Genomic DNA, 25,478 nt, shown 5'->3' with positions numbered 1-25,478 from the left:
TACTCTCTCTTTACCTTCCCTTCTTGCTGATGGACCCTCCTTTAATCCTGACTCTCTCATTGATTTCTTGACAACGACTGATTTACTCCACAAACTCTGACGATACTTTTCGCACTCCCCTCAGCCCTTTCTAGTTCAGTCTCTTGCTGCCCTTTACCCTTTCACCATCCACTACCCCGCTGTTATCCATAACCTATTGCTCATCCATCTCCCTTTTGCCACCTGATGCCCTCGCTTCCTTCCTGCCCTGCAGCGCTGTATAGTCCTTGTGGCTTAGCACTTCTTTTTGATTATAATAATAATAATCAATGAACTTTGTGTAAGTCAAGTTGGTTAATTTTATTAAGTGTATTCTAACCTAACCACTCTGTAATCCGGCAAACTCAATAATCCGGCACACTACAGGTCCCAATGATGCCAGATTTGTGATGGATGACCTGTACCAATTTCTGATCACTTTATTAGGTAGTTGAAATTGGTAAATTGACAGTTTCTTGTACTCAATCAATTGAACTAATGGCGTTCTAGTGAAATAGCTATGAGTTTAGTTGACTGGAACAATGGGATTGGCCGAAAATGGGGCTCAAAGTGGGCGAAATCGTAGATGCGTAAACATTGCCAAGACTGCTAACTTTGCAGGAGCTTAATTCTGTAAGTTTTCCATCAAATTTCGTATTTTTGGTGTCATTACCATCGGAAAAAGATCATTTCATAAGAATTTTTTTTTTTTAATTCTTCGACACTGAGAGTAAATTTGTGAGCAGGGGTCTCGACAGTGAAAGGGTTAATGCCTTTGATATACCTTTGAAGAGTTTCGAGAGTTTCTCTACTCTCTGAGCCCAGCCATGGGCCAGGCTCGTCTGGTGCTTACCTGGTCAGCTAGGCTGTTGCTGCTGTAGGCCCGCTGCCCACATATCCATCACAGCCTGGTTGATCTGGCACCTGGTGAAGAAACTTGTCCAGATTCCTCTTGAAGACTTCTACATTTGTTCCAGCCATGTTTCTGATATCTTCTGGCAAGATGTTGAATAGTCTGGGACCCTGGGACCCTTATTGTCCCCACCACACTCCTGCTCCTCACTGGGTTTATTTTACACTTCCTCCCATATCTTTCACTCCAGTATGTTGTTATGGCAGTGTGCCAAGTACTTTCCAGGTATATACAGTGGAACCTCAGCTTACAAGTGCCCCACCATACGAGTTTTTCAGGATACGAGCAGTCGCTCGGTTGATTTTTTTTGTTTCCGGATGCAAGCAAAAATTCAGGATGCGAGCTTCCCCCTCAAATAACTTTTTTTTTTAGGCCTGTAGATCTTGCAAAAATAAACGTGAATATATAATTGTAGTTCACTGTCGTGATGTATTATGTTGTTTTTACTACTTAAGACTATAACTGCAACAGAAAGAATAGTATTTCTTACCTTAAATTGTTGTTGCTGGTGTTTGTGGATGATTGTGAAGAGAATGAAGAGTTATGTTGTGGTCCTACTGGGCTGAGGTGATGGTAGAGGTTCTGGTACTGAAGTCGATGGTTGTACTGGAGTGTGCATAAATTCTTCAATGGATTTCTGTTCTATTTTACCCTGCAGTACATTATACAACTGATGGTAAGGCATCAGCTGCTCTAGACATCATTTCAGGGTCCTCTTCAGTGAAAAAGTCCAACTTTAAGTTAGTAAGTCAAGTCATTCAGTCAGTCAAGTCAGTCAATAAGTCAGTCAGTCAATAAGTCAGTCAGTCAAGTCAGTAAGTCATTCAGTCAAGTCAGTTAGGTCAGTAGGTCAGTCAGTCGAGTCAGTTAAGTCTGTAAGTCATTCATTGGAAATAAATGGTATAAAATACCGACACAGTGGAAATATAAACACATATGCGGTATAATGTGGTCCTTTATTGACAACGTTTTGCCCACACAGTAGGCTTTTTCAAGTCACAAACAGATCTACCTGGGTTGGAAGGTACGCGAGTATTTATATTTAGGTTCAGAATGCTGGGTCAGGTGGAGAATGCTGCAGGTGATGATCTACCAAGTGGGGTTATAGAGTCTAAAATCTTGGGTAGCTTGGAAGGGAGATTGGATAAGTATGTTAGTAGACCTTCTGCAGTGTTCCTCCATTCCTGTGTTATCTCTATATCCAACAACTTCAACCAGAACAATGGCTTCTATAACATAGCTGAACCACTTCCCAAGAAACTTCTTCATCGCTATCCCACATAAGAACATAGGAGTGGAGGAACACTGCAGAAGGTCTACTCACATACTTATCCAATCTCCCTTCCAAGCTACCCAAGATTTTAGATTCTATAACCCCACTCGGTACATCATCACATGCATCATTTTCCACCTGACCCAGCATTCTAAACCTGACTATAAATACTCACGTACCTTCCACCCCAGGTAGATCTGTTTGTGACTTGAAAAAGCCCACTGTGTGGGCGAAACGTTGTCAATGAAGGACCACATTATACCGCATATGTGTTTATATTTCAAAGTCACTCAGTCAAATCAATAAGTCATTCAGTCAAGTCAGTAAGTCATTCCGTCATTCAGTATAAATTCTTATATCTTTTCTTGCCACTTTCAGCAACACTGGTATGCCTACTGGGTGTCATGATAGCTTAGCAGATACACGTTATGGTAATTAAAAAATCAAAACACAATTCACAAAACACAGCTAGCTTGTAGGAGAGAAGTGGAAATGAACAGGTATTCACAAAAGCTTGGATGGTGGTGTCAGAGGATGGTAGGAGGAAGTATTTTGTCCTGCCTCCTGAGAGCAGGAATTCGACTGGAATGGATTAATGGCATTCCAGTTAATTTAAATGAGGAAAATTGACTCAGCGTATAAGCAGATCGGGATACAAGCAAGGTCACGGAACGGCTTAAACTCGTAAGCCGAGGTTCCACTGTATTATCATGTATCTCTCTCCAATGAGTACATGTTCAAGACTTGAAGACATTCCCAGTAGTTTAGGTGCTTTACTGTCTCAATGTGAGCCATAAACAATCTTTGTATTTGTTCCAGCTCTGATATTTCTCCTGCTTTGAAGGGGGCCATCAGCACTGAGCAATATTCTAAGAGAGGGAGCACTACTGATTTGAAGAGTCACCATTGGCATTATTTCCCTTGTTTTGAAAGTTTTCAATACCCACCCCATCATCTTCCTGGCTGTCATGATCTTTGTCTTGTTATGGTCTTTAAAAGAAAGGTCAGCTGACATAATTATTCCCAGGTACACAAATAACCCATATATTGAAGAGAGGAGCTTACGACGACGTTTCAGTCCCCTTTCCTCTTCCTCTTTTTCTCCTCTGGGTTGTCTTTCTTCTGTCTCGTGTTTCTGTTCCTTCATTATTTATTTCATCACTTCCCCTTCTTCCCCACCTCTGTGTACTTGCTCTCCCTCTGTGGGCACCTAGCTCCCTTGCAGTGCTCCCCTTTCTTTGTATTTGACTGGCTCGTCCTCCTTATTCCCCACTACTACTACCACTACTACTACCACTACTACTACCACTACTACTACCACTACTACCACCACTACTACCACTACTACTACCACCACTACTACCACCACTACTACCACCACTACCACCACTACTACCACTACTACTACCACCACTACTACCACTACCACCACTACTACCACTACTACTACCACTACTACTACCACTACTACTACCACTACTACTACCACTACTACTACCACTACTACTACCACCACTACTACCACTACTACTACTACCACTACTACTACTACCACTACTACTACTACCACCACTACTACCACTACTACTACTACCACTACTACTACTACTACTACTACTACCACTACTACTACTACCACTACTACTACTACCACCACTACTACCACTACTACTACCACTACTACTACCACTACTACTACCACTACTACTACCACTACTACTACCACCACTACTACCACTACTACTACTACCACTACTACTACTACCACTACTACTACTACCACTACTACTACTACCACCACTACTACCACTACTACTACCACTACTACTACTACCACTACTACTACCACCACTACTACCACTACTACTACTACCACCACTACTACCACTACTACTACTACCACTACTACTACCACTACTACTACCACTACTACTACCACTACTACTACTACCACTACTACTACTACTACTACCACCACTACCACTACTACTACTACCACTACTACTACTACCACTACTATTACTACCACTACTACTACTACCACTACCACTACTACCACTACTACCACTACCACCACCACTACCACTACTACCACTACTACCACCACTACTACTATTACCACTACTACCACTACCACCACTACTACCACTACCACCACTACTACCACCACTACTACCACCACTACCACCACCACTACCACTACTACCACTACCACTACTACCACTACCACCACTACTGCCACTACCACTACTACCACCACTACCACTACTACCACCACTACCACTACTACTACCACTACCACTACTACTACCACTACCACTACTACTACCACTACTACTACTACTACCACTACCACTACTACCACTACCACTACTACTACTACCACTACCACTACTACCACTACCACTACTACCACCACTACTACCACCACTAATACTACCACCACTAATACTACCACCACTACTACCACCACTACTACTACCACCACTAATACTACCACCACTAATACTACCACCACTAATACTACCACCACTACTACCACCACTACTACTACCACCACTAATACTACCACTACTGCCTCCTCCTCCTCCCCTCCTCCCCCTCCTCCCCTCCTCCCCCTCCTCCCCCTCCTCCCCCCCTCCTCCTCCCCCTCCTCCTCCCCCTCCTCCTCCCCCTCCTCCTCCCCCTCCTCCTCCTCCCCCTCCTCCTCCTCCCCCTCCTCCTCCTCCCCCTCCTCCTCCCCCTCCTCCTCCTCCCTTTCCTCCTCCTCCCCCTCCTCCTCCTCCCCCTCCTCCTCCTCCCCCTCCTCCCCCTCCCCCTCCTCCCCCTCCCCCTCCTCCCCCTCCTCCTCCCCCTCCTCCTCCCCCTCCTCCTCCCCCTCCTCCTCCCCCTCCTCCTCCCCCTCCTCCTCCCCCTCCTCCTCCCCCTCCTCCTCCCCCTCCTCCCCCCCCCCCCCCCCCCCTCCTCCTCCTCCTCCTCCTCCTCCTCTTCTTCTTCTTCTTCTTCTTGCCTATATATACCCCTTCATGCTCTACTTATCCTTAGTGTGACTTTGTAAATGGTCCAAGTCAGACCGAAACGTCGTCGTAAGCTCCTCTCTTCTATATGCAGGTTATTTGTGTATCATTCCAGTCACTGTATTGTGCCTTTTTTTGTTATTTATTCCCAGGTCTTTTACATGTTCCTTTCATTCTATTTGGTGACTCTCTTGAGTTTTGTATACAGTGTTCCTTTTGAGTTCTTTGTTCTTTCCATACCTAAGCAGCTGGAACTTACCACCATTGAACATCATGTTGTTCTCCACTGCCCACTGGAAAACCCTGCTTATGTCTTCCTGTAATTTTTCAGTGTCCTCTGCCATAGTGACTTCCATGCTTATTTTATTGTCATCTGCAAATGGATGCAAAAGTGTGCTGGGTGTTCTTATCTATGTCTGCTCTGAGGATGAGAAACAGCAAAGTTGCCAGGACCGTGCCTTGGGGCACTGAGCTTTTGACCTCACTGATGCTGGATCTTGCATTGTTCACCACTACTTTTCGTGTTGTGTGTGTTAGGAAACCGAAAATCCATCTGCCTACCTTCTCCATAATGCCCATGGCCCTCATTTTGTGTGCAAAAAAAAAAAAAATCATCTGCCTACCTTCTCCATAATGCCCATGGCCCTCATTTTGTGTGCTATCACTCCATGATCACATTTGTCAAACGCCTTTGCAAAATCTGTGTAAATCACATCTGCATTTTGGTTGTCTTACAGTGCCTCTGTAATTCTGTCATAATTCAAATTCAAAGTTTATTCTCTATAAGGATTACAATGCTGAGTTTACAGAATTTGGTTATTGTGTGGTTTACATGTAGTAAAATAATAATTACAGAGTGTACTACTAGAACACCTAGCATGGCTAGGCATTTCGGGCAGACTTAGATTAATTCTTAAATTTAAAATATTACAAATTATGAGGTAAGTTGGTATTATGGCTGAGTGACTAAATACTAATTTGTGAGTTTAGCAATGTGAATGCTTTTGTTTTGGCACAATACATAGTTTCAGTATTGGAATATCACAGGCCAACTTATGACTAGTTAGGATTCGTTATTTTAAGATTGAGATTGATATTTCTGTTTATGGTCAAATGGGTGAGTGAGTGTAAGTGTGAACCACCAGGTGGTATTCATGTAATTAGTTGATGGGGTGTATCAGCAGCTGTGACAGGCATGATCGTCCTGCTCTAAAACCATGCTGGTTCAGGTTATGCTGGTTGTGCTGGTCCATGAAATTTGTAATCTGCCATCTCTTCACTCTTTCGAATATTTTTATGATGTGAGAAGTTAAGTCTATTGGTATGTAATTTTTAGCTAGTGCTCTACTACCTCCCTTATGCAAAGGAGCTATGTTTGCACACTTTAAGATCTCTGATATTTCTCCTAGATCTAGGTTCATTCTCCAGAGAATACTGAGGGCTCGTGCTAGTGGTCCTTTGCACTTCTTTGTAGATAGAGCATTCCATGAATCTGGTCCAGGTGTTGAGTGAGTGGGCATGTTGTCCATTTCTTTTTCGAAATCTAGGGGATTTGTACTGATGTCAGTTAGTTGGTCTGTGCGGCCTTCTTCTGGAGTGAAAAGTATTTCTGCATTTTCTACCTTGCTGTCATTTAAGTAGATGAGGTAGAACATAATTTGAAGATTGCTGTCATTTAGTGGATTGCTGAACACCAACTCATACTGTTCTTTTTGGATTTTACCCATTTCCTGTTCATCATCAGTATACAAGTCTCTCAGTAGTGGTCTAGTTCTACAGGTAGTTCTTAGCTTGGATTTTGCATAGAAATAGAAATATTTTGGGTTTCTTGTAATATCCTGTATGACCCTTTGTTCCCTTTGTACTTCTGTTAGGTATGACATCCTAAGTTTTTGCTCTAGTTCAGTGATCTCTCATTTAAGCCTATCTTTCCTCTATTGAAGCATATTTGTGTTTTTAAGCAATTCAGTAAACTGTTTTCTTCTTCTGTACCATCTCCTACGTTAATGTTGCAGTTTTATAACTGTAGTGTAAGCACACCTCTGTAAAGACAATGATGGAGTGAATGATAAAAGTTTTTCTTTTATGGGCCACCCTGCCGGGGTGGGAGAAGGCCGATGTGTTAATAAATCAAATATTCACTGAGAGAAATATACCTCTAAGTGTATATATCCTGTGAGATATTCATGTACACTGTATCCTTAATTAGCTCCCACTACTGTATACAGTAGTGGTATACCACCAGTTGTATACAGTAGTGGGATACCACCACTTGTATACAGTAGTGGGATACCACAACTTGTATTCAGTAGTGGAATACCACCACTTGTATACAGTAGTAGTAGTATACCACTATTTGTATACAGTAGTAAACCTCCACTTATATACAATAGTGGGGATACCACCACTTGTATCCAGTAGCAGGTATCCCACCATTATCATCACTTATAATGTCATTTATTTCCCATAATGTTTTCAGAGATGATGAAAATAATTCACAAAACTCATCCATATTTCTTCCAACAGATCCATTAAAGTTTTCGAAGTCGGAACCTTCCCTCACATCCAGGTCATCTGGAATGTGGTCCTCGTATTCCACCAGCGATCTCGAGTTCATGGATGAATCCGATATTTCAGTGTCCATGGAGGTTTTGGCAGATCTTAATGCATCCCAGAAGACATCAAAATCATTTTATCTTGGATTGTAATTGAAAATCATGTTTTTTACTGTAGAATAATGAAAATTTTGTGTGTATTAAGAGCAGAATCAAGACAGCATAGTTGTAGGTCACAATGCTGACAGGTATGTGGAGAAAATACAGAAATGGTGCTCCTTGACTTACAATGGTCTTACGTTCTGACAAACCCATGATAAGTCGAAAATATTGCAAGTCATATATGAATTTTTGCTAAATAAATAAGTAAATAACTACTGTCAGTGAATAAGTAAATAAACAAATAATTACCATAACTAACTAAATACTACTGGTATTGAAAAATAAATGCACAGAAGCTATGGACTTGCCACCTTCATACTGGGTAATTGTCTTAAGTTTCATCTCCAAATTGCTTTTGCACCATCGTAAAGTCGAAATATTGCAAGTCGAACCATCTTGAGTCTAGGACCACCTGTATTTTCCTTTAACTGGAACTTTTCAAGGTGAACTCTGGTATTAAATACCAATAATTACTTAAGATGTGTGTTGTACTTAGATATTCATTGAGGAGACATTTTTGATAGTGGGGATTCTTCAGTTCACTTGGATAAAAATAAAGTTCCATAACTCCTCATTAAATGTAGTATCCCGGTGCTTAATAATAATAATAACAATCTTTATTTCTACAAGTACATGATACAACTTATACAGACCATAGCTGACATCAATGACATACTACATAGAAAGCCCCTGGATATGCAGAGCATTTTGGGCAACTTAGGTTTAGTTTTGTCCCCCAGGATGTGACCTACAGGCAGGCTCTGCTTTACAGCGTTTTGCTAATTCAGCAGTTTTCAATTATACCCATTCTTCATTTATTCAGACTTCCTGTAACAAATATATTTACCACTCGCTATAAGCTAAGGATGAAAATATTTTATGGTAAGTAATGTGTGTACTGTATATGCAGTTTTTAGGCCTAGCTCTATTCCTCACTTGATATATGATAGTATAAACATGTTATCAGGCTTTTATATGCATTTGAAAATGAAAAAAGGGTATACAGTGGAACCCCGAATGTCGGCTGCTGCGTTTATTGACCGAATCGTATTTAGGCTGGTTTTTGGGTCGAAATTTTCCTCCATATTTCAGCCGGTGCCTCGCAAGTTGGCTGTATTAGACGTGTCAGCTCACCTCCCGCCAGGACGCCACGTGTAGGTGAGCCAGTCTCCCTGTGTCTCTCGGAGAATGAGCATATTCTCTGCGCATTCATCCAAACATTTCCTTAAAATCCATTGGTTTTTGTGCTTGTTTATTAAGTGCGTGTGCTCCAGCTTGCCAGGATGTATGGCAAAAACAATTCAACAATCACTTCTATCTTGGCAAAGAAAGAACAAATCAAGGAAGCTGATGTGGTGGAAGGTGTAAACATGTTAATGAAAAAGAGATCACAAACAATGGAAGATGTGGAGAGAGGCAGGGAATGTAACAGGCAGGCAGGGAGTGTAGCAGGGAAACAGGGAGTGAGGAAGGGAGGCAGGGAGTGTAGCAGGCAGGCAGGGAGTGTAGCAGGCATGCAGGAAGTGAAGCAGGCATGCAGGGAGTGTAGCAGGGAAACAGGGAGTGTGGAAGGGAGGCAGGAAGTGTAGCAAGCAGGCAGGGAGGAAAGTAACCCCAGAGAGGGCTTTGATACCTGAAGTTCTTATGGAAGGGGGTTCCCCTTCCAAACAATAATCAGTCCTCCCTCTCTCCTCCTCCCTGTCTTCCATAAGCCAACAAGAGTCTTGAATAAAGGTATGTAATAGTGACTTAAATGTTCATTTATTTATTTTATTTAGTTCTCATTGTTTTGTGTATGTAAAACTATAATCTTTAAAAAATTGATTTTTTGTTAATTATTTGGGTGTCTGGAACGGATTAATTTTATTTACATTAATTCTTATGGGAAATATTGCTTTGAATTTAGGTCTTTTTGAATTTAGGCCGACCTTCTGGAACGGATTACAGTCAATATTCGGGGTTCCACTGCATTTCACTTTACAGCGATTTTCACTTTACAGTAAAAGCCCAGAACCTAAATTGCTTAATTAAGTTGGGCCTTCCTGTACTTATTGCTAGGTAACACCCAGGTACCTACAAAGTGCTTCAGCTATGAGGGTAGTATGTTCACCCCATGTAGAGTGGGTTGGTAGTTTGGACCTGCATAACTTGCTGTGCTCATAAAGGAGGGCCCCATTTTTATGGCTGTTAGGTTCCTGATCCTCAACGATAAGCAAAAATTGCCGGCAAGTGGAAAAGAGCATTTTTTCAATATCAGCTCTGTCTAAAATGCCTAATAATGTGTTTACACTCTCATATATTAAGTGCTCAATACAGCTAAGCATAAAAAAAAAGATACAAAGTAAATTAAATACACAGTACATGCAATACTTACCTTTAAATATGGTGCTGGCTGCCCTTCCCTTATGCAACTGTTGTGAGTAAACAGAGAAGAAGCACTGAAAATAATGTGCAGTGACTTAATTGAAAACTGCTAAAATAGCAGAACACCAAAAAAAAGGGAGGCAGAAATGTGGGGCCCTCCTGTATTGGTCTGGTACATGGAGGGACATTCTCCAAGGCTGTACACAGATGCAGTGGTCGCTCAATTATCTAGTCTAAAGGGAAGACTGGTGTGGATGGGTAATTAAAATTTTAGATAATAAGGATAATAAAAATAGCGATAGGTGATGTCATCATGGCTATTCAATATATTTATAGATGAGGTTGTAAGAGAAGTGAATGCTTGGGTATTAGCAAGAGGTGTGGGGTTAAAAGATAAAGAATCTAACACAAATTTGGAGTTGTCACAGTTGCTCTTTGCTGATGACACTGCACTTTTTGGAGATTTTGAAGAGAAGTTGCAGAGGTTGGTGAATGAGTTTGGTAGGGTATGTAAAAGAAGGAAATTAAAAGTGAATACAGCCTCTTCTCACTTAATGAGTTCTGTTCCTAAGACTATGTCAGTAAACGAATTTGTTGCTAAGTGAGGAACATGCTATGATGGTAGTGGGTTTGTGTCAGCCATCTTTGATATTATTTTAATGCCACCTTTGATCATTTATAACATTTCTGGTATATTTTTAAATGTTTATACAGTAGAGTATAGTACATATATTGTAATAAACAGAATAGAGGAAATCAGCTCTTGGTATACATACTGGTCAGAGAGCCTGTTGTAAGTCCAAATCGTCGGTAAACGAGTATGTCGCTAAGTGAGGAGAGGCTGTATGGGAAGAGTAAGGTGATGAGGATAGCAAAAAACTTTAGGTAATGACAGATTGGAGGGAGAGAGTATGGAGGAGATGAATGTATTCAAATATTTAGGAGTGGATGTATCAGCAGATGGGTCTATGAAAGATTAGGTGAATCATAGAATTGATCAGGGGAAAAAGGTGAGTGGTGCACTGAGGAGTCTGTGGAGACAAAGATCATTATCCATGAAAGCAAAGAGGGGAATGTATGCTAGTATAGTTTTAACAACACTGTTATATGGGTGTGAAGCATGGGTGGTGAATGTTGCAACAAAGAGAAGGCTGGAGGCAGTGGAGATGTCATGTCTGAGGGCATTGTGTGGTGTGAATATAATGTAGAGAATCAGTAGTTTGGAAATTAGGAAGAGGATTACCACAAACTATTATCCAGAGGGCTGAGGAGGGGTTGTTGAGGTGGTTTGGACATGTAGAGAAGCTGGAATGAATTAAATTGACTTGGAGAGCATGTAAATCTGTAGTAGAAGAAAGGCTGGGTAGGGGTCAACCTAGGAAAGGTTGAAGGGAGGGGGTAAATCAGGTTTTGTGTGCGAGGGGCTTAGACTTCCAGCAAGCATGCATGAGCGTGTTGGATAGGAGCGAGTGGAGACAAGTGGTTTTTAGGACTTGATGTGCTGTTGGAGTGTGAACAAGGTGACATTTATGAAAGGTTTCAGGGAAACCAGCAGGGTGGACTTGAGTCCAGGAGGTGGGAAATACAGTGCTTGCACTCTGAAGAAGGGGTGTTCATGTTACAGTTTTATAACTTTAGTGTAAGCAAGGCAAGACAGTGATGGAGTGAATGACGATGAAAGTTTTTTTTTTATTTTTTTCAGGCCACTCTGTCTTGGTGAGAAACAGCTGATGTGTTAAAAAGAAAAAAAGGATAATCAGGCCAAGAGGTAGTGCCCTGATTCTGGGAACAGGTTTATAATCCAGATTATTATTACACTAATACAGTACAATTTTTATTTCTTTATGCTGGACAATAATGTTATATACATGTAGTATATAGAGCCTCTCCTCACTTGGCGGCATACTCATTTACCGACGACTCGGACTTACGACAGGCTCTCTTGACCAATATGCATACCTAAATAATATATATTAAGACTTATGATGGGCTCTCTGACCAGTATGCATAAATAACGTATTAGAGCTGATTTCCTCTATTCTTTTTATTACAGTATACAGTGCACTACTGTATAAGCATTTAAAATACCAGAAATGTCATAAATGGTGCAAAGGTGACATTAAGGCAATATCAAAGATGACTGACACAAACCCACTGCCATTATAGTATGCTCCTCACTTAGCGACGAATTCGTTTACCGACATGGTCTTAGGAACAGAACTCCATCGTTAAGTGAAGAGAGGCTGTATACAGTACACTACTGTATAAACATTTAACCTTTAAACGGTCCAAACGTATATATATATTCACTCGCGCAGCGCCCCGAATATTTTGAAAAAAAACTATTTTTTTTTTATAGAAAAAAAGAGCACATTTTTTAAAATGTTTTAGAATAAAAAAAAATAGGGTCAGTACTTACAGTGATATGAGGCAGAGAAGTTGGCACTGGATGCTCATGTGACGGCAACATGGAGTCCTGCCACTTGCAGAAGTGTTGCCGATTTACCTTTCTTCTATTTTTTGTATTATTTTATATAATTTTTATGTTCTGATAATTACAATTTATAGTAGTTCTTATCATTTCATAACCAATCTTTGTTCTGACACTAGTATTAGGTACTGAAATTGTACTCAAATTGTCATGAGTACATTGACAGGTGGACATTTACACCTGCTTTGATCATTTATTATTGTCTTGGAATATATACAAAGTATTTATAGGTCGCAGCAATGTTTTGGATATGTGGAAGTATATAATAATAATAATGAGGAGAAGGAGGAAGAGGAGAACGAGGAAGAGGAGAAGGAGGAAGAGGAGAAGGAGGAAGAGGAGAAGGAGGAAGAGGAGAAGGGGGAGGAGGAGGAGGAGGAGAAGGAGGAGGAGGAGAAGGAGGAGGAGGAGAAGGAGGAGGAGGAGAAGGAGGAGGAGGAGGAGGAGAAGGAGGAGGAGGAGAAGGAGGAGGAGGAGAAGGAGGAGGAGAAGGAGGAGGAGGAGAAGGAGGAGGAGGAGAAGGAGGAGGAGGAGGAGAAGGAGGAGGAGGAGTAGGAGGAGGAGTAGAGGAGGAGGAGGATAGGAGGAGGAGAGGAGGAAGAGGAGAAGGAGGAGGAGGAGAAGGAGGAGGAGGAGAGGAGGAGGAGGAGGAGGAGGAGAGGAGGAGGAGGAGAGGAGGAGGAGGAGAGGAGGAGGAGGAGGAGAGGAGGAGGAGGAGGAGAGGAGGAGGAGGAGGAGGAGAGGAGGAGGAGGAGGAGAAGGAGGAGGAGGAGGAGGAGAAGAAGAATACATAATAATAATAATAGGTAATAATAAGTTCCCTTGAAGCATGAAAAACAAAGTCCACCCCTGACAGTGACATGACAAGATGAGATAACATCTGATAATAGCTGACCTTTGATGAGCATACACGAGGATGGAGGAGGGTGCAGCTGATAAGAAAAGATTAGAGGTGACATTTAATGAGCATCGCCCTCGCTTTGTTTTCGCTGGTGCACAAACATGTCTTGTCTGTCTATTTGTCTGTCAGTCTAGCTCCCTGTCTATCTGTCTAGCTCTCTGTCTCAGAGAGAGCCACAAGACTGCGTCATCACGTTTACTCACATCTTCAAGCAGAGTATAGCACTTTGTCTGGATTTTTTTGGTTATCCTAGGTAATTTATACTATGTATACTTGTATTTATGTGTACCTGTGAGACATAAAGACAGATAGACAAAGAGACAGACACAGATAGACATGAGACAGAGATGGATAGACAGAGATAGACATAGACAGAGATCGACAGACCCTAAACTTGGGGTTAACATCACTTTCCTCTTAAAAGAGGAGTGTTAATATGACATTACATCAGTGAATCCTTGGTGTTTGGCACACTATTTGCTCTAGCTGGGGCTCAATTTAACTGGCGCTCCCACAAAGTACAAAGTGGTCCCAGACTTTTTTAATACTGCACACACTGAGTGTTAAGACCCATTCTATGCTGACCAGGCATCTCAGGCCAATCATGCCAAATTTGAAGGCAGGAAAATTAAAACACATACAGTGGACCCCCGGTTAACGATATTTTTTCACTCCAGAAGTATGTTCAGGTGCCAGTACTGACCGAATTTGTTCCCATAAGGAATATTGTGAAGTAGATTAGTCCATTTCAGAGCCCCAAACATACACGTACAAACGCACTTACATAAATACACTTACATAATTGGTCACATTTGGAGGTGGTCGTTATGCGGGGGTCCACTGTATGTACGTTTGGGGTGCTATGCGTATGAGCGCATATATACGTTTGGACCATTTAGGGGTTAAAAATATATTAATCCTTAAACTGTCCAAAAGTAGATCTAAATTTACTCATGTAGCGCTCCGAACGTAGATCTATGTTCGATTTTACATGCTTTCTTATTTATAAAAAATGTAGATCTACGTTTGGAGTGCTACGCGAGTGAACATAGATCTACGTTTGGACAGTTTAAGGGTTAAAAAGGGTATAAATGGTGCAAAGGTGACATTAAAACAATATCATGGATGGTTGGCACAAATCCACTACCAGAACAGTATGCTCCTTGCTTAGCAACAAATTCATTTATTGATATGGTCTTAGGAATGGAACTCTGTCATTAAGTGAGGAGAGGCTGTATACTCACTGAAGCAGAGGAGAGAGAAATGCATAATATATACGTACCTGGAAAGTACTCGAGGGCCTGGTCCCAAATCTGCACACTGCCATAACAGCTTACCGGAGTGAGAGATATGGGAGAAAGTGCAAAATAAACCTGGTGAGGAACAGGGGTGTGGTGGGACAATAAGGGAAGACTGTCAACATTCGTTGCTCCAGACTATTCAACATCCTACCAGAAGATATCAGAAACATGGCTGGAAAAAGTGTAGAAGCCTTCAAGAGGAAACTGGATAAGTGTCTTCACCAGATGTCAGATCAACCAGGCTGTAATAGATATGTGGGGCAGTGGGCTTCCAGCAGCACAGCCTGGTTGACCAGGCAAGCACCAGACGAGAGTAGTGAGATTCTCAAAACTCATCAAAGGTATATAAAGGTACATATAGTATATATACATGTACAGTGGACCCTCGACCAACGATGGCATTGTCTTAACGTTAAATCAGACTAGCGATACATTTTAACGCAAAAATTTTGCCTCGACTAGCGCTAAAAAACTCGACCAACACGATTCATTCCGTTCGAGACGCGTCCACTTGTGGCCAGTGTTTACAAGCCAGCCAGCCACCACGGTCCCATCCAAACATACAATTGGAACATTTCATATTATCACAGCATTTTTAGTGATTGCACCTGCAAAATAAGTCACCATGGGCCCCAAGAAAGCTTCTAGTGCCAACCCTACAGCAAAAAGGGTGAGAATTACTATGGATATGAAGAAAGAGATTATTGTTAAGTATGAAAGTGGAGTGCGTGTCTCCGAGCTGGTCAGGTTGTACACAAAACCCCAATCAACCATCGCTACTATTGTGGCCAAGAAAACGGCAATCAAGGAAGCTGTTCTTGCCAAAGGTGCAGCTATGTTTTCGAAACTGAGATCGCAAGTGATATAAGATGTTGAGAGACTGTTATTGGTGTGGATAAACGAAAAACAGATAGCAGGAGATAGCATCTCTCAAGCGATCATATGTGAAAAGGCTAGGAAGTTGCATGAGGATTTAATTAGAAAAATGCCTGCAACTAGTGGTGAAGTGAGTGAGTTTAAGGCCAGCAAAGGTTGGCTTGAGAGATTTAAGAATCGTAGTGGCATACATAGTGTGATAAGGCATGGTGAGGCTGCCAGTTCGGACCAAAAATCAGCTGAAAAATATGTGCAGGAATTTAAGGAGTACATAGACAGTGAAGAATTGAAACCTGAACAAGTGTTTAATTGTGACACTGACAATGTTGTGAAACACTTTAGGAATGTCATAAAGGAACGGGAGGTACAGGCCTCTATGGACAGATATGTTGTGCGACAGAGGTCCAGTGACTCTCAAGCTGGTCCTAGTGGCATTAAAAGAAGAAGGTAAGTAACCCCGGAAAAGGACTTGACACCTCAAGTCCTAATGGAAGGGGATTCCCATTCTAAACACTAACACCATCCACACTCTCCCCTCCTCCCATCCCATCAATCATCCCCAGATCTTTAATAAAGGTAAGTGTCATGTAATTGTACATGTCTTCTTCAGTTTGTGTGTTAAAATTAATATTTCATATGGTAAAAAAAAAAATATTTCAATACTTTTGGGTGTCTTGCATGGATTAATTTGATTTCCATTATTTCTTATGGGGAAAATTAACTCGACTAACGATAATTTCGATTTACGATGAGCTCTCTGTAATATATATACCTGAAGTATATATGCATGTAGTGTATATATATACATGAAGTATGTATATACAGTGGACCCTCGACCAGCGATATTAATCCATTCCTGAGAGCTCATCGTTAATCGAAATTATTGTTAGTCGAGTTAATTTTCCCCATAAGAAATAATGGAAATCAAATTAATCCGTGCAAGACACCCAAAAGTATTGAAAAAATTTTTTTTTACCACATGAAATATTAATTTTAATACACACAAACTGAAGAAGACATGCACAGTTACATGACACTTACCTTTATTGAAGATCTGGTGATGATTGATGGGATGGGAGGAGGGGAGTGTGGATGGTGTTAGTGTTTAGAAGGGGAATCCCCTTCCATTAGGACTTGAGTTTGTAAGTCCTTTTTCAGGGTTACTTCCCTTCTTCTTTTAATGCAACTAGGACCAGCTTGAGAGTCACTGGACCTCTGTCGCACAACATATCTGTCCATAGAGGCCTGTACCTCCCGTTCCTTTATGACATTCCTAAAGTGTTTCACAACATTGTCAGCGTCACAATTAAACACTTGTTCATGTTTCAATTCTTCACTGTCTATGTACTCCTTGAATTCCTGCACATATTTTTCAGCTGATTTTTGGTCCAAACTGGCAGCCTCACCATGCCTTATCACACTATGTATGCCACTACGATTCTTAAATCTCTCAAACCAACCTTTGCTGGCCTTAAATTCACTCACATCGTCACTAGTTGCTGGCATTTTTCTAATTAAATCCTCATGCAACTTCCTAGCCTTTTCACATATGATCGCTTGAGAGATGCTATCTCCTGCTATCTGTTTTTCGTTTAACCACACCAATAACAGTCTCTCAACATCTTCTATCACTTGCGATCTCAGTTTCGAAAACATAGTTGCACCTTTGGCAAGAACAGCTTCCTTGATTGCCATTTTCTTGGCCACAATAGTAGCGATGGTTGATTGGGGTTTTGTGTACAACCTGGCCAGCTCGGAGACACGCACTCCACTTTCATACTTAGCAATGATCATTTCTTCATATCCATAGTAATTCTCACCCTTTTTGCTGTAGGGTTGGCACTAGAAGCTTTCTTGGGGCCCATGGTGACTTATTTTGCAGGTGCAATCACTAAAAAGGCTGTGATAATATGAAATGTTCCGATTGTATGCTTGGAAGCGACCGCGGTGGCTGGCTGGCTTGTAAACACTGGCCAGAAGTGGACGCGTCTCAGACGGAACGAATAGTGTTAGTCGAGTTTTTTAGCGCTAGTCGAAGCAAAATTTTTGCGTTAAAATGTATCTCTAGTCGGATTTATCATTAATCGATGCCATCGTTGGTCGAGGGTCCACTGTATATACATGTATATACACTGTATACCCTGCCTCGGTGGGAGACGGCCGACTTGTTGAAAAAAAAAAAAAAAAAAAAAAAAATGTATATATATATACATGAAGTACATATGCATGTATATATACACATGAAGTACATATGAATGTATATATACATATAACTGTATATTATATGGAGATGGGAAGTACAGTGCCTGCACTCTGAAGGAGGGGTGTTAATGTTGCAGTTTAAAAATTGTAGTGTAAAGCACTCTTCTGGCAAGACAGTGATAGTGTGAATGATGGTGAAAGGTTTTCTTTTTCGGGCCACCCTGCCTTGGTGGGAATCGGCCATTGTGTTAATAATAAAATAATTCTCCATGAGGAAGTTGTAAAAGAATCCTTCCTCCATAAGTCATTAGTGTTGTAAGAGGTGACTAAAATGCTGAGAGCAAGGGGCTAGTAATACCTTCTCCTGTATAAATTAAAGCTACGTCTCGATTAGTGCGAAAAATGATTCCTGTAAAGTTGCATTATTCGAATTCATACTATTTGAATCGTGTAATTTTTGCACACGATTTGAAAAGCTCAGGGGAAACTTAGCATTAGTTAATTTTGCACTAAATTGAAATTCGCACTAATCGATGTGCTAAATGTAAAAAAGAAGAAAAACTTCATGGACTCATTTCTTCTTTTTTGGGGTCACTTTTCCTCTCTGAGAGAGAACATGCATGTTCATAATTAAAATTCAAAGTTTATTTTATTTTTTTTTACAATAAAAATAGTAACATTTGTTAATGCCAAGGATATAAGAAAAAAACATGTACACAATTGTATAAATTTTATTTTAAATTAAACATTAAAAAAATATAAATAGTTTATATTGTAACTAGTAAGCCTAGTTAAATTATACAAATTAAGATGCTTCTATTTATATGTATCTCTTCAAGGGGGGGATACCTTGATGCTGGTGGGGTTTAGCACTTCCCCTTGATTATAATAATTAATGCTGGTGGAGGGCTCTTGATCCAAGAACTGGAGCTGTACTTCCCTATCATGGGTCATAACCCACTGCCTCCCATTCTTTGGGCACTGGCTTGGCCCCTTTGGGTTTACCACATTATTTTGAATACAATATAATTATTATAATCAAAAAAGAAGCGCTAAGCCACAAGGGCTATACAGCTTTGAATACAATAATAAATTTAAAATAAAAATAAAACATCAATAATAGTAATCATAATAATAATTATTGTATTACATTGGTTATTTAATATGAGTTGTTTTATCAGTTCCATTGAATCTGTTTAGATTTTTAGAGGCTAATAAATGCAGGATAACCCAAGAGCACCAGGCAGTGTGGCTTACTAACCCAGGATAACCCAAGAACACCAGGCAGTGTGGCTTACTAACCCAGGATAGCCCAAGAAAGCCAGGCAGTGTGGCTTACTAACCCAGGATAACCCAAGAAAGTCAGGCAGTGTGGCTTCCTCTGGGGTTCTTAGCAACTCCTCCAGGATGTGACTTGTAGAACCAAGTATCTTCCAGGTACCTATTTACTGCTAGGTGAATCAGGTCAGCAGATGTCTTAAGGTGTTGCTGTAGCTGCCTGTATGTGCTACTTTCTCCTGGGCTACTGGACACACAATATTTACTCAGGTATATTTATGTCAATATATATATGCTGAGAGTATAATTTAATTTTCTATGAGGAAGTGGAGGAGCCTTCCTCTAAGTCAATTGTGCTGCAGGAGGTGACTAAAATGCTGGGAGCAAGGTGCTAGTAACACCTTCTCCTGTATAAATTACTAAATGCTGGGAGCAAGGTGCTAGTAACACCTTCTCCTGTATAAATTACTAAATGCTGGGAGCAAGGTGCTAGTAACACCTTCTCCTGTATAAATTACTAAATGCTGGGAGCAAGGTGCTAGTAACACCTTCTCCTGTATAAATTACTAAATGCTGGGAGCAAGGTGCTAGTAACACCTCCTGTATAAATTACTAAATGCTGGGAGCAAGGTGCTAGTAACACCTTCTCCTGTATAAATTACTAAATGCTGGAAGCAAAGGGCTAGTAACACCTTCGCCTGTATAAATTACTAAGTGCAAAAAGAAGAAAAATGGGTTTATTCTTTTTGGGTCACACTGCTTCAGTGAGAGATGGCCAGTGTGTGAAAAATAAGTTTAATTTAATCCCTATTAAAAGTTTAATTTAATCCCTATTAAAAGTTTACTTTAATCCCTATTAAAAGTAGTATTCTTGTCTGACTGTGGAAAGGTTATGTGCAACCTGGATGGCCCTTGTGTAGTCAGTGGGGTTTAAATCCCATTAACCAACATTGGGCTGCTGATGCAGTGAATTATGTTAGCTGCACTCTTGGAATACTGTCTCAGCAGCTGCTTAGACAGGGTTCTTGTGTTGTTAATCTGGTGAAACACACTGCACTGACTGGATGAGGACAGGGGAGGCTCTACTATGAAACTAATGAATCTTAAGCTTCATGGCTCCTAATCCAGGAGGGGCCCAGAAGCCACTTTAGTCCACATTGCTTAAAAATATTGGGTCTGCTGCACGAGAAGGGGATTTTAGAAAATAATAATAATATAGTGTAATTCATTACAAAATAATAGGTAAAAATTAAAATGTAGGCTAGCTGTTGCTGGTTGCGAAGGTGACCCCATAACAGGTCAAGCTTCAGGTGGGCCACTGGATGAGAATAGTCTTTTAAGACACCAACTGTTGTCAGTATACTATTGAGGTATTGACTGTATTTGAACAAACTGCTGAGACACTGTTCTTGAGTCTTCTAGTTAGATATCTTTGTTATGCACCCCATACCCATCCTGTGGGTGTTAGTCAAAAGATTACAGAGGCAAATGGGTCCTAGAACTGTACCTCAACATTACAGAGGCACATAATGGGTGCAGGGACTGGACCCATTATGTGCCTGTCAAGTTTTGGTAGCTGAACTGCTAAGTTTTGATAGCTGAACAAATTACAGTGGTAATGAACTATTTACATGTATACACTATTGTTGAACAGACACCCGAGACACAGACTGGCTTTGGACACTTGAAAAGACTGACTGTGTATGAACAAGTTGAGGTAGGATTGCAAGAAGAGACTGCTGGGATTCTGTCTTAGAGTGAACGAAGTGTTGAGGTATTTACTCTGTACCAAGAGGCTGTTGAAGTGAACTTGTACTGCCTCTCTGACAATCACCACTGTGTTGCATCCCACTCACAACACCTGTGCAGTACTGCTGTGTCTGCAGTGATGGCTCTCTTAAATGTTGCAGTGGTACTGTTATTAACTGCTGGGTATTGCAGTTCTGGTTATGTTGCTGAATCTGCAAAGAGAGTTGCATTAACTGGTTTTGCACTATTTGCACAATTTGATCGAGGCGCTCTTTGAGAATTTTCTCTGTAGCAGTACTGTCTGGCAGCTGTGCTAACCTATGATTCAAAGTCTCACAATCATGAGTGTATTTTAACTTGAATGATTTAAACTGTACCAGCAGATCATTCTCTTCAGTGTTGTTCATGTCGTCATTTGTAACTTCACGGTTACCGAGAAGGATTGCTTCCTGGAGTGTCTCTGAGGGAACATACTGTTCTACATTCTTGCGGGAAGATCCGCGGTGTCTGTTTGGCAGAACATGAACAACCTGAGGGATTCTGCAGCGGCTGCTCATCATTATGCGCAGCTGATGGGGGAAGCAGCGTAAGGCACGGGCTACAAGCATCAGCTTCTCATAAGATACCAAGTAAGAGGCTTGCTTTGATAACCTCTTGATCTTGCCCTGGCGCTGAAGGTCCGGAATATCATTTACAGCCAGACCAATCAGGAGGTTGGCCATCAGCACACACACCAGGAACAAGAACAAGACCAAGAAGAGGCAGGTTATGATTGGCATCTCAAGATCCTCCATCAAGTTGCTGTAATCAATCTCACCAATCATCATCATGAGAGTCTTCACCAGGCTGTGAGGGAAGCTTATAAAAGCCTCTTTCTTATGAAATAAAACCATGAAGCTTATAGCAAAGCCTATGATAAGGCTGAAGAAAGCTGCAATAAACTTAGTGATGGACTGGGCCACACGGGAGAACATGAGGACGTAGGTGCCGAGAGATGGAAAGCGACCCAGTAACATCATGAACTCAACCCAACAAAAGAACGCAGAAATAGCGGCAGAGCGCCGCACAACTGGATTCTCGATGTGGCTGTCAGTGTATTTTTCCACGAAGAATACACTGTATGTCACATTTTGTAAGAAGCTTCCGTATGTGCTTGACTGGTTCATGGTGTCATTTGCCATATCATTTGTTCGGAGATTGTCTGACACTTCTATAATACCATCGAGAGGAATGATGTGAGAAAAGACAACAACGGCAGAGCTCCCCAGAGCAATGGTCTTGGTCAGTGTCTCCCACTGTCTTATGTATTTTTTAAAGTTAGCAAACATGATGATCATATCGGGGATAAGAATCAGCAAAAACATTGTAATGTGTAGAATGAAAAATATGGCAAGGCTATCGGTGTGCTCCTGCCACTTCCACGAGTTACCGCCATATGTTATTATTATAAAACTAGTATGCATAAGGAGAAATAAAAAATAAATTAAGACACTACAGTAAAAGAAAGGTTTGATTTTACGCCACTTAATAAAGAGAAAACTCTCCAAAAGTGGGTGCTTGAGAAGAGGCTCTAGACGCGAGTTTGTGAGCTCTGACACGAGGGAACTCTGGATGCCTTCCTTCTCTGAGGACAAGACGGAATAGTCAAAGGTGACTCTGAAGTCTGCATCGTGTTTTGCATTGTTGGAGAGACGGACATGGACGTCAAAGAGGCGTCTCAGGAGCTGAGTCGCAGAAGGGAGATGCTCGAGGATGAGAGAACAACGTGATACACCGTCTCTGTCTACTCGTGTCAAGTGGTCGCCATGGTTGAGGAGCAGCTCACAACAATCGATGGATCCGCTGTGCACAGCATAATGGAAAGGTTCCCGACCTTCATTGTCTGGTGCTGTAACTAGATGTTGTACATGGCTGGTGGCTAAGAGGGTGTCAAGACAGGTGGTACAGCCCCGGTGGCAGGCAGCGTGTAATACTGACTGTCCTCGCTGAGTCACCAGTGTAGGGTCCCCCCCAAGGGAAACCAGTGCCTCTACTACTTTTGGCATACGATGATGTGCAGCCAAAAAAAGCGGAGACTCGCTCCGTTTATTCATGGCATTGACATTAGCGCCGGCCTTGACGAGTTCCTCTACGATCTCCTGCACTGTGGACTCCTTGCCTGCATCACAGTCCATCAGTAGAGCCTTATGGAGCACACTATTGCCCTCATAGTCACACCCGGTCATTAGTCTGTGACTCCTCTTGTCTTGGAGAAGGTAATGGATGACTTGAAGACTGCGAGACTGGGCAGCCAAGTGAAGGACGGAACAATTGTCACTGTCTCTCAGCATGAGGTCTGGATCGTGCTGCAACAACAGCACAGTGGAAGTGAGGTCGCCACGCCGTGCTGCACTGTGTAGAGGAGTCTCCACACGTACTCCTTTGATGGTGGGCGGAGGCTTGCTCATCATATCAGGTGAAGCACCCTGCTGCAGCAGCTGAGCTACACCCTCATGCCAGCCTACACTCACAGCCAGGTGTAATGCCGTCTGACCCAGACCATTCACCTCACCCACCTGACAATCAAACAACACATATATGCTATAATAATGTTAATATAATATAATATGGTACTTTTGTTTAATAATGTATAAAAGAGGGCAAGGTACCTAGGGACTGATGGAGAGCATGTATGGTTCCTTTATATAGAGGGAAGGGGGACAAAAGAGAATGTAAAAAATATACTGAGTGTACCAGGTAAAGTGTATGGTAGGGTAATTATTAAAGAATTAGAGACAAGACAGAGAGCAGGATTGCAGATGAACAAGGAGGCTTTACAATGGATAAGGGATGTGTAGACCAAGTGTTTTTTTTTTTTTTTTTACACAGGGTTTGACAAGGTTAAGGATCCCTAGTTTTATTGGCAAGCTTTTTACAGGTTAAGGATTCCTAACTTTATTGGCAAGCTAAGAGCTGTTACCTACATCAGCTCATTTGAAAGCATTTTTATTGTTATGAGACATACAAGTAGGGAACAGGATGAAGTTGGAGCCATCTGTGGGCCAGCATTTTCATTTGATCAACTGACTTTATCTCGTTGACATTATTATGCTGTACAAATGTGTTCCATACTCGAGTCATCCTGGGTATATATGATCTCAGATGGAGTGATGTTCTGGAGAAGGGTACAGCCAGAGTGAAGTTGCTGCTTTCTGCCCGTCTTGTGGCATAAAAGCTTGTTTCACGCTGTCCTCGAAGTGGATCCAAGTGTGGTACCTTGACAATATTGGCCTTGTACATAACAGTAAGGCCACCCACAACACTGAAGCATATTTAGATAAAGATAGAGAAGCTTTCATTGCATTTATGGATTCAGAAAAGGCATATGATAGGGTGGATAGGGAAGCAATGTGGCAGATGTTCCAAGTGTATGGAATAAATAGTAAGTTGCTAAATGCTGTAAAGAGTTTTTATATGGATAGTGAGGCTCAGGTTAGGGTGTGTAGGAGAGGAGATTACTTTTGAGTAAAACTAGGTTTTAGACAAGGATGTGTAATGTCATCATGGTTGTTTAACACACATACTTCTAGATGGAGTTGTAAAAGAAGTAAATGCTAGGGTGTTGGGGAGAAGGGTGGGATTAAATTATGGGGAATCAAATACAAAATGAGAGTTGACACAGTTAATTTTTGCTGATGATACTGTGTTTTTGGGAGATATTAAAGAGAAGTTGCAAAGGTTAGTGGACAAGTTTGGGAGGGCGTGTAAAGAAAGTTGAAAGTGAACATATATAAAAATAAAGTGATGAGGGTATCAAGTGAGTTAGGTAAAGAAAAATTGGATATCACATTGCAGGGAGGGAGTATAGGAGAATTGAATGTGTTCAGATATATGGAAGTAGATTTGTCAGCACATGAGTTTATAAAGGGCGAGGTTAACCACAGAACTGACAAAGAAAAAAGGGTGGTTGATGCACTGAGCTATCTGTGGAGACAAAGAACATTATCCATGAAGGCAAAGTAAGGAATGTATGAGAATATAGTGGTACCAACACTCATATATGGGTGTGAAGCATGGGTTGTAAATGCTGCAGCAAGGAGGAAGCTGGAGGCAGTAGAGATGTCGTGCCTAAAGGCAATGTGTGGTATGAATATTATGCAGAGAATTCACAGTATGGAAAATTAGGAGGTGTGGAGTTACTAAAAGTATTATTCAGATGGCTGAAGAGGGATTGTTGAGGTGGTTTGGTCATTTTGAGAGGATGAAGCAAAATAGGATGACTTGGAGGGTGTATAAATGTGCAGTGGAGGGAAAGAAGGGTAGGGGTTGTCCTAGAAAAGGATGAAGGAAGGTTTTAGTGTTCAAGGGGCTTGGACATACAGCAGGCTTGTGTGAGCTT

General features: G+C 41.4%; 2 protein-coding genes across 4 annotated transcripts in view; one reads left to right on the top strand and one right to left on the bottom strand.

Moving 5' to 3' along the window:
• Positions 1–13,159, top strand: part of LOC128688834 (uncharacterized) — a 188,097-nt gene extending 174,938 nt beyond the window's left edge. For both annotated transcript variants that reach the window (XM_053776822.2, XM_053776823.2), the window contains exon 6: positions 7,748–13,159. In XM_053776822.2, coding sequence (XP_053632797.1) covers positions 7,748–7,929 — 182 coding nt within the window. In that variant the 3' untranslated portion in view covers positions 7,930–13,159. The remainder of the gene's footprint in view (positions 1–7,747) is intronic.
• A 5,629-nt stretch (positions 13,160–18,788) lies between these two features.
• Positions 18,789–25,478, bottom strand: part of LOC128688835 (transient receptor potential channel pyrexia-like) — a 69,707-nt gene continuing 63,017 nt past the window's right edge. For both annotated transcript variants that reach the window (XM_053776824.2, XM_070085564.1), the window contains one exon: positions 18,789–23,655. In XM_053776824.2, coding sequence (XP_053632799.2) covers positions 21,130–23,655 — 2,526 coding nt within the window. In that variant the 3' untranslated portion in view covers positions 18,789–21,129. The remainder of the gene's footprint in view (positions 23,656–25,478) is intronic.

This window comes from Cherax quadricarinatus, chromosome 16 (genome assembly GCF_038502225.1).
Source record: "Cherax quadricarinatus isolate ZL_2023a chromosome 16, ASM3850222v1, whole genome shotgun sequence".
NCBI lineage: Eukaryota > Metazoa > Arthropoda > Malacostraca > Decapoda > Parastacidae > Cherax > Cherax quadricarinatus.
The sequence above is the reverse complement of the archived record's forward strand: the minus strand, read 5'-3'. Positions and strand labels throughout refer to the sequence as shown.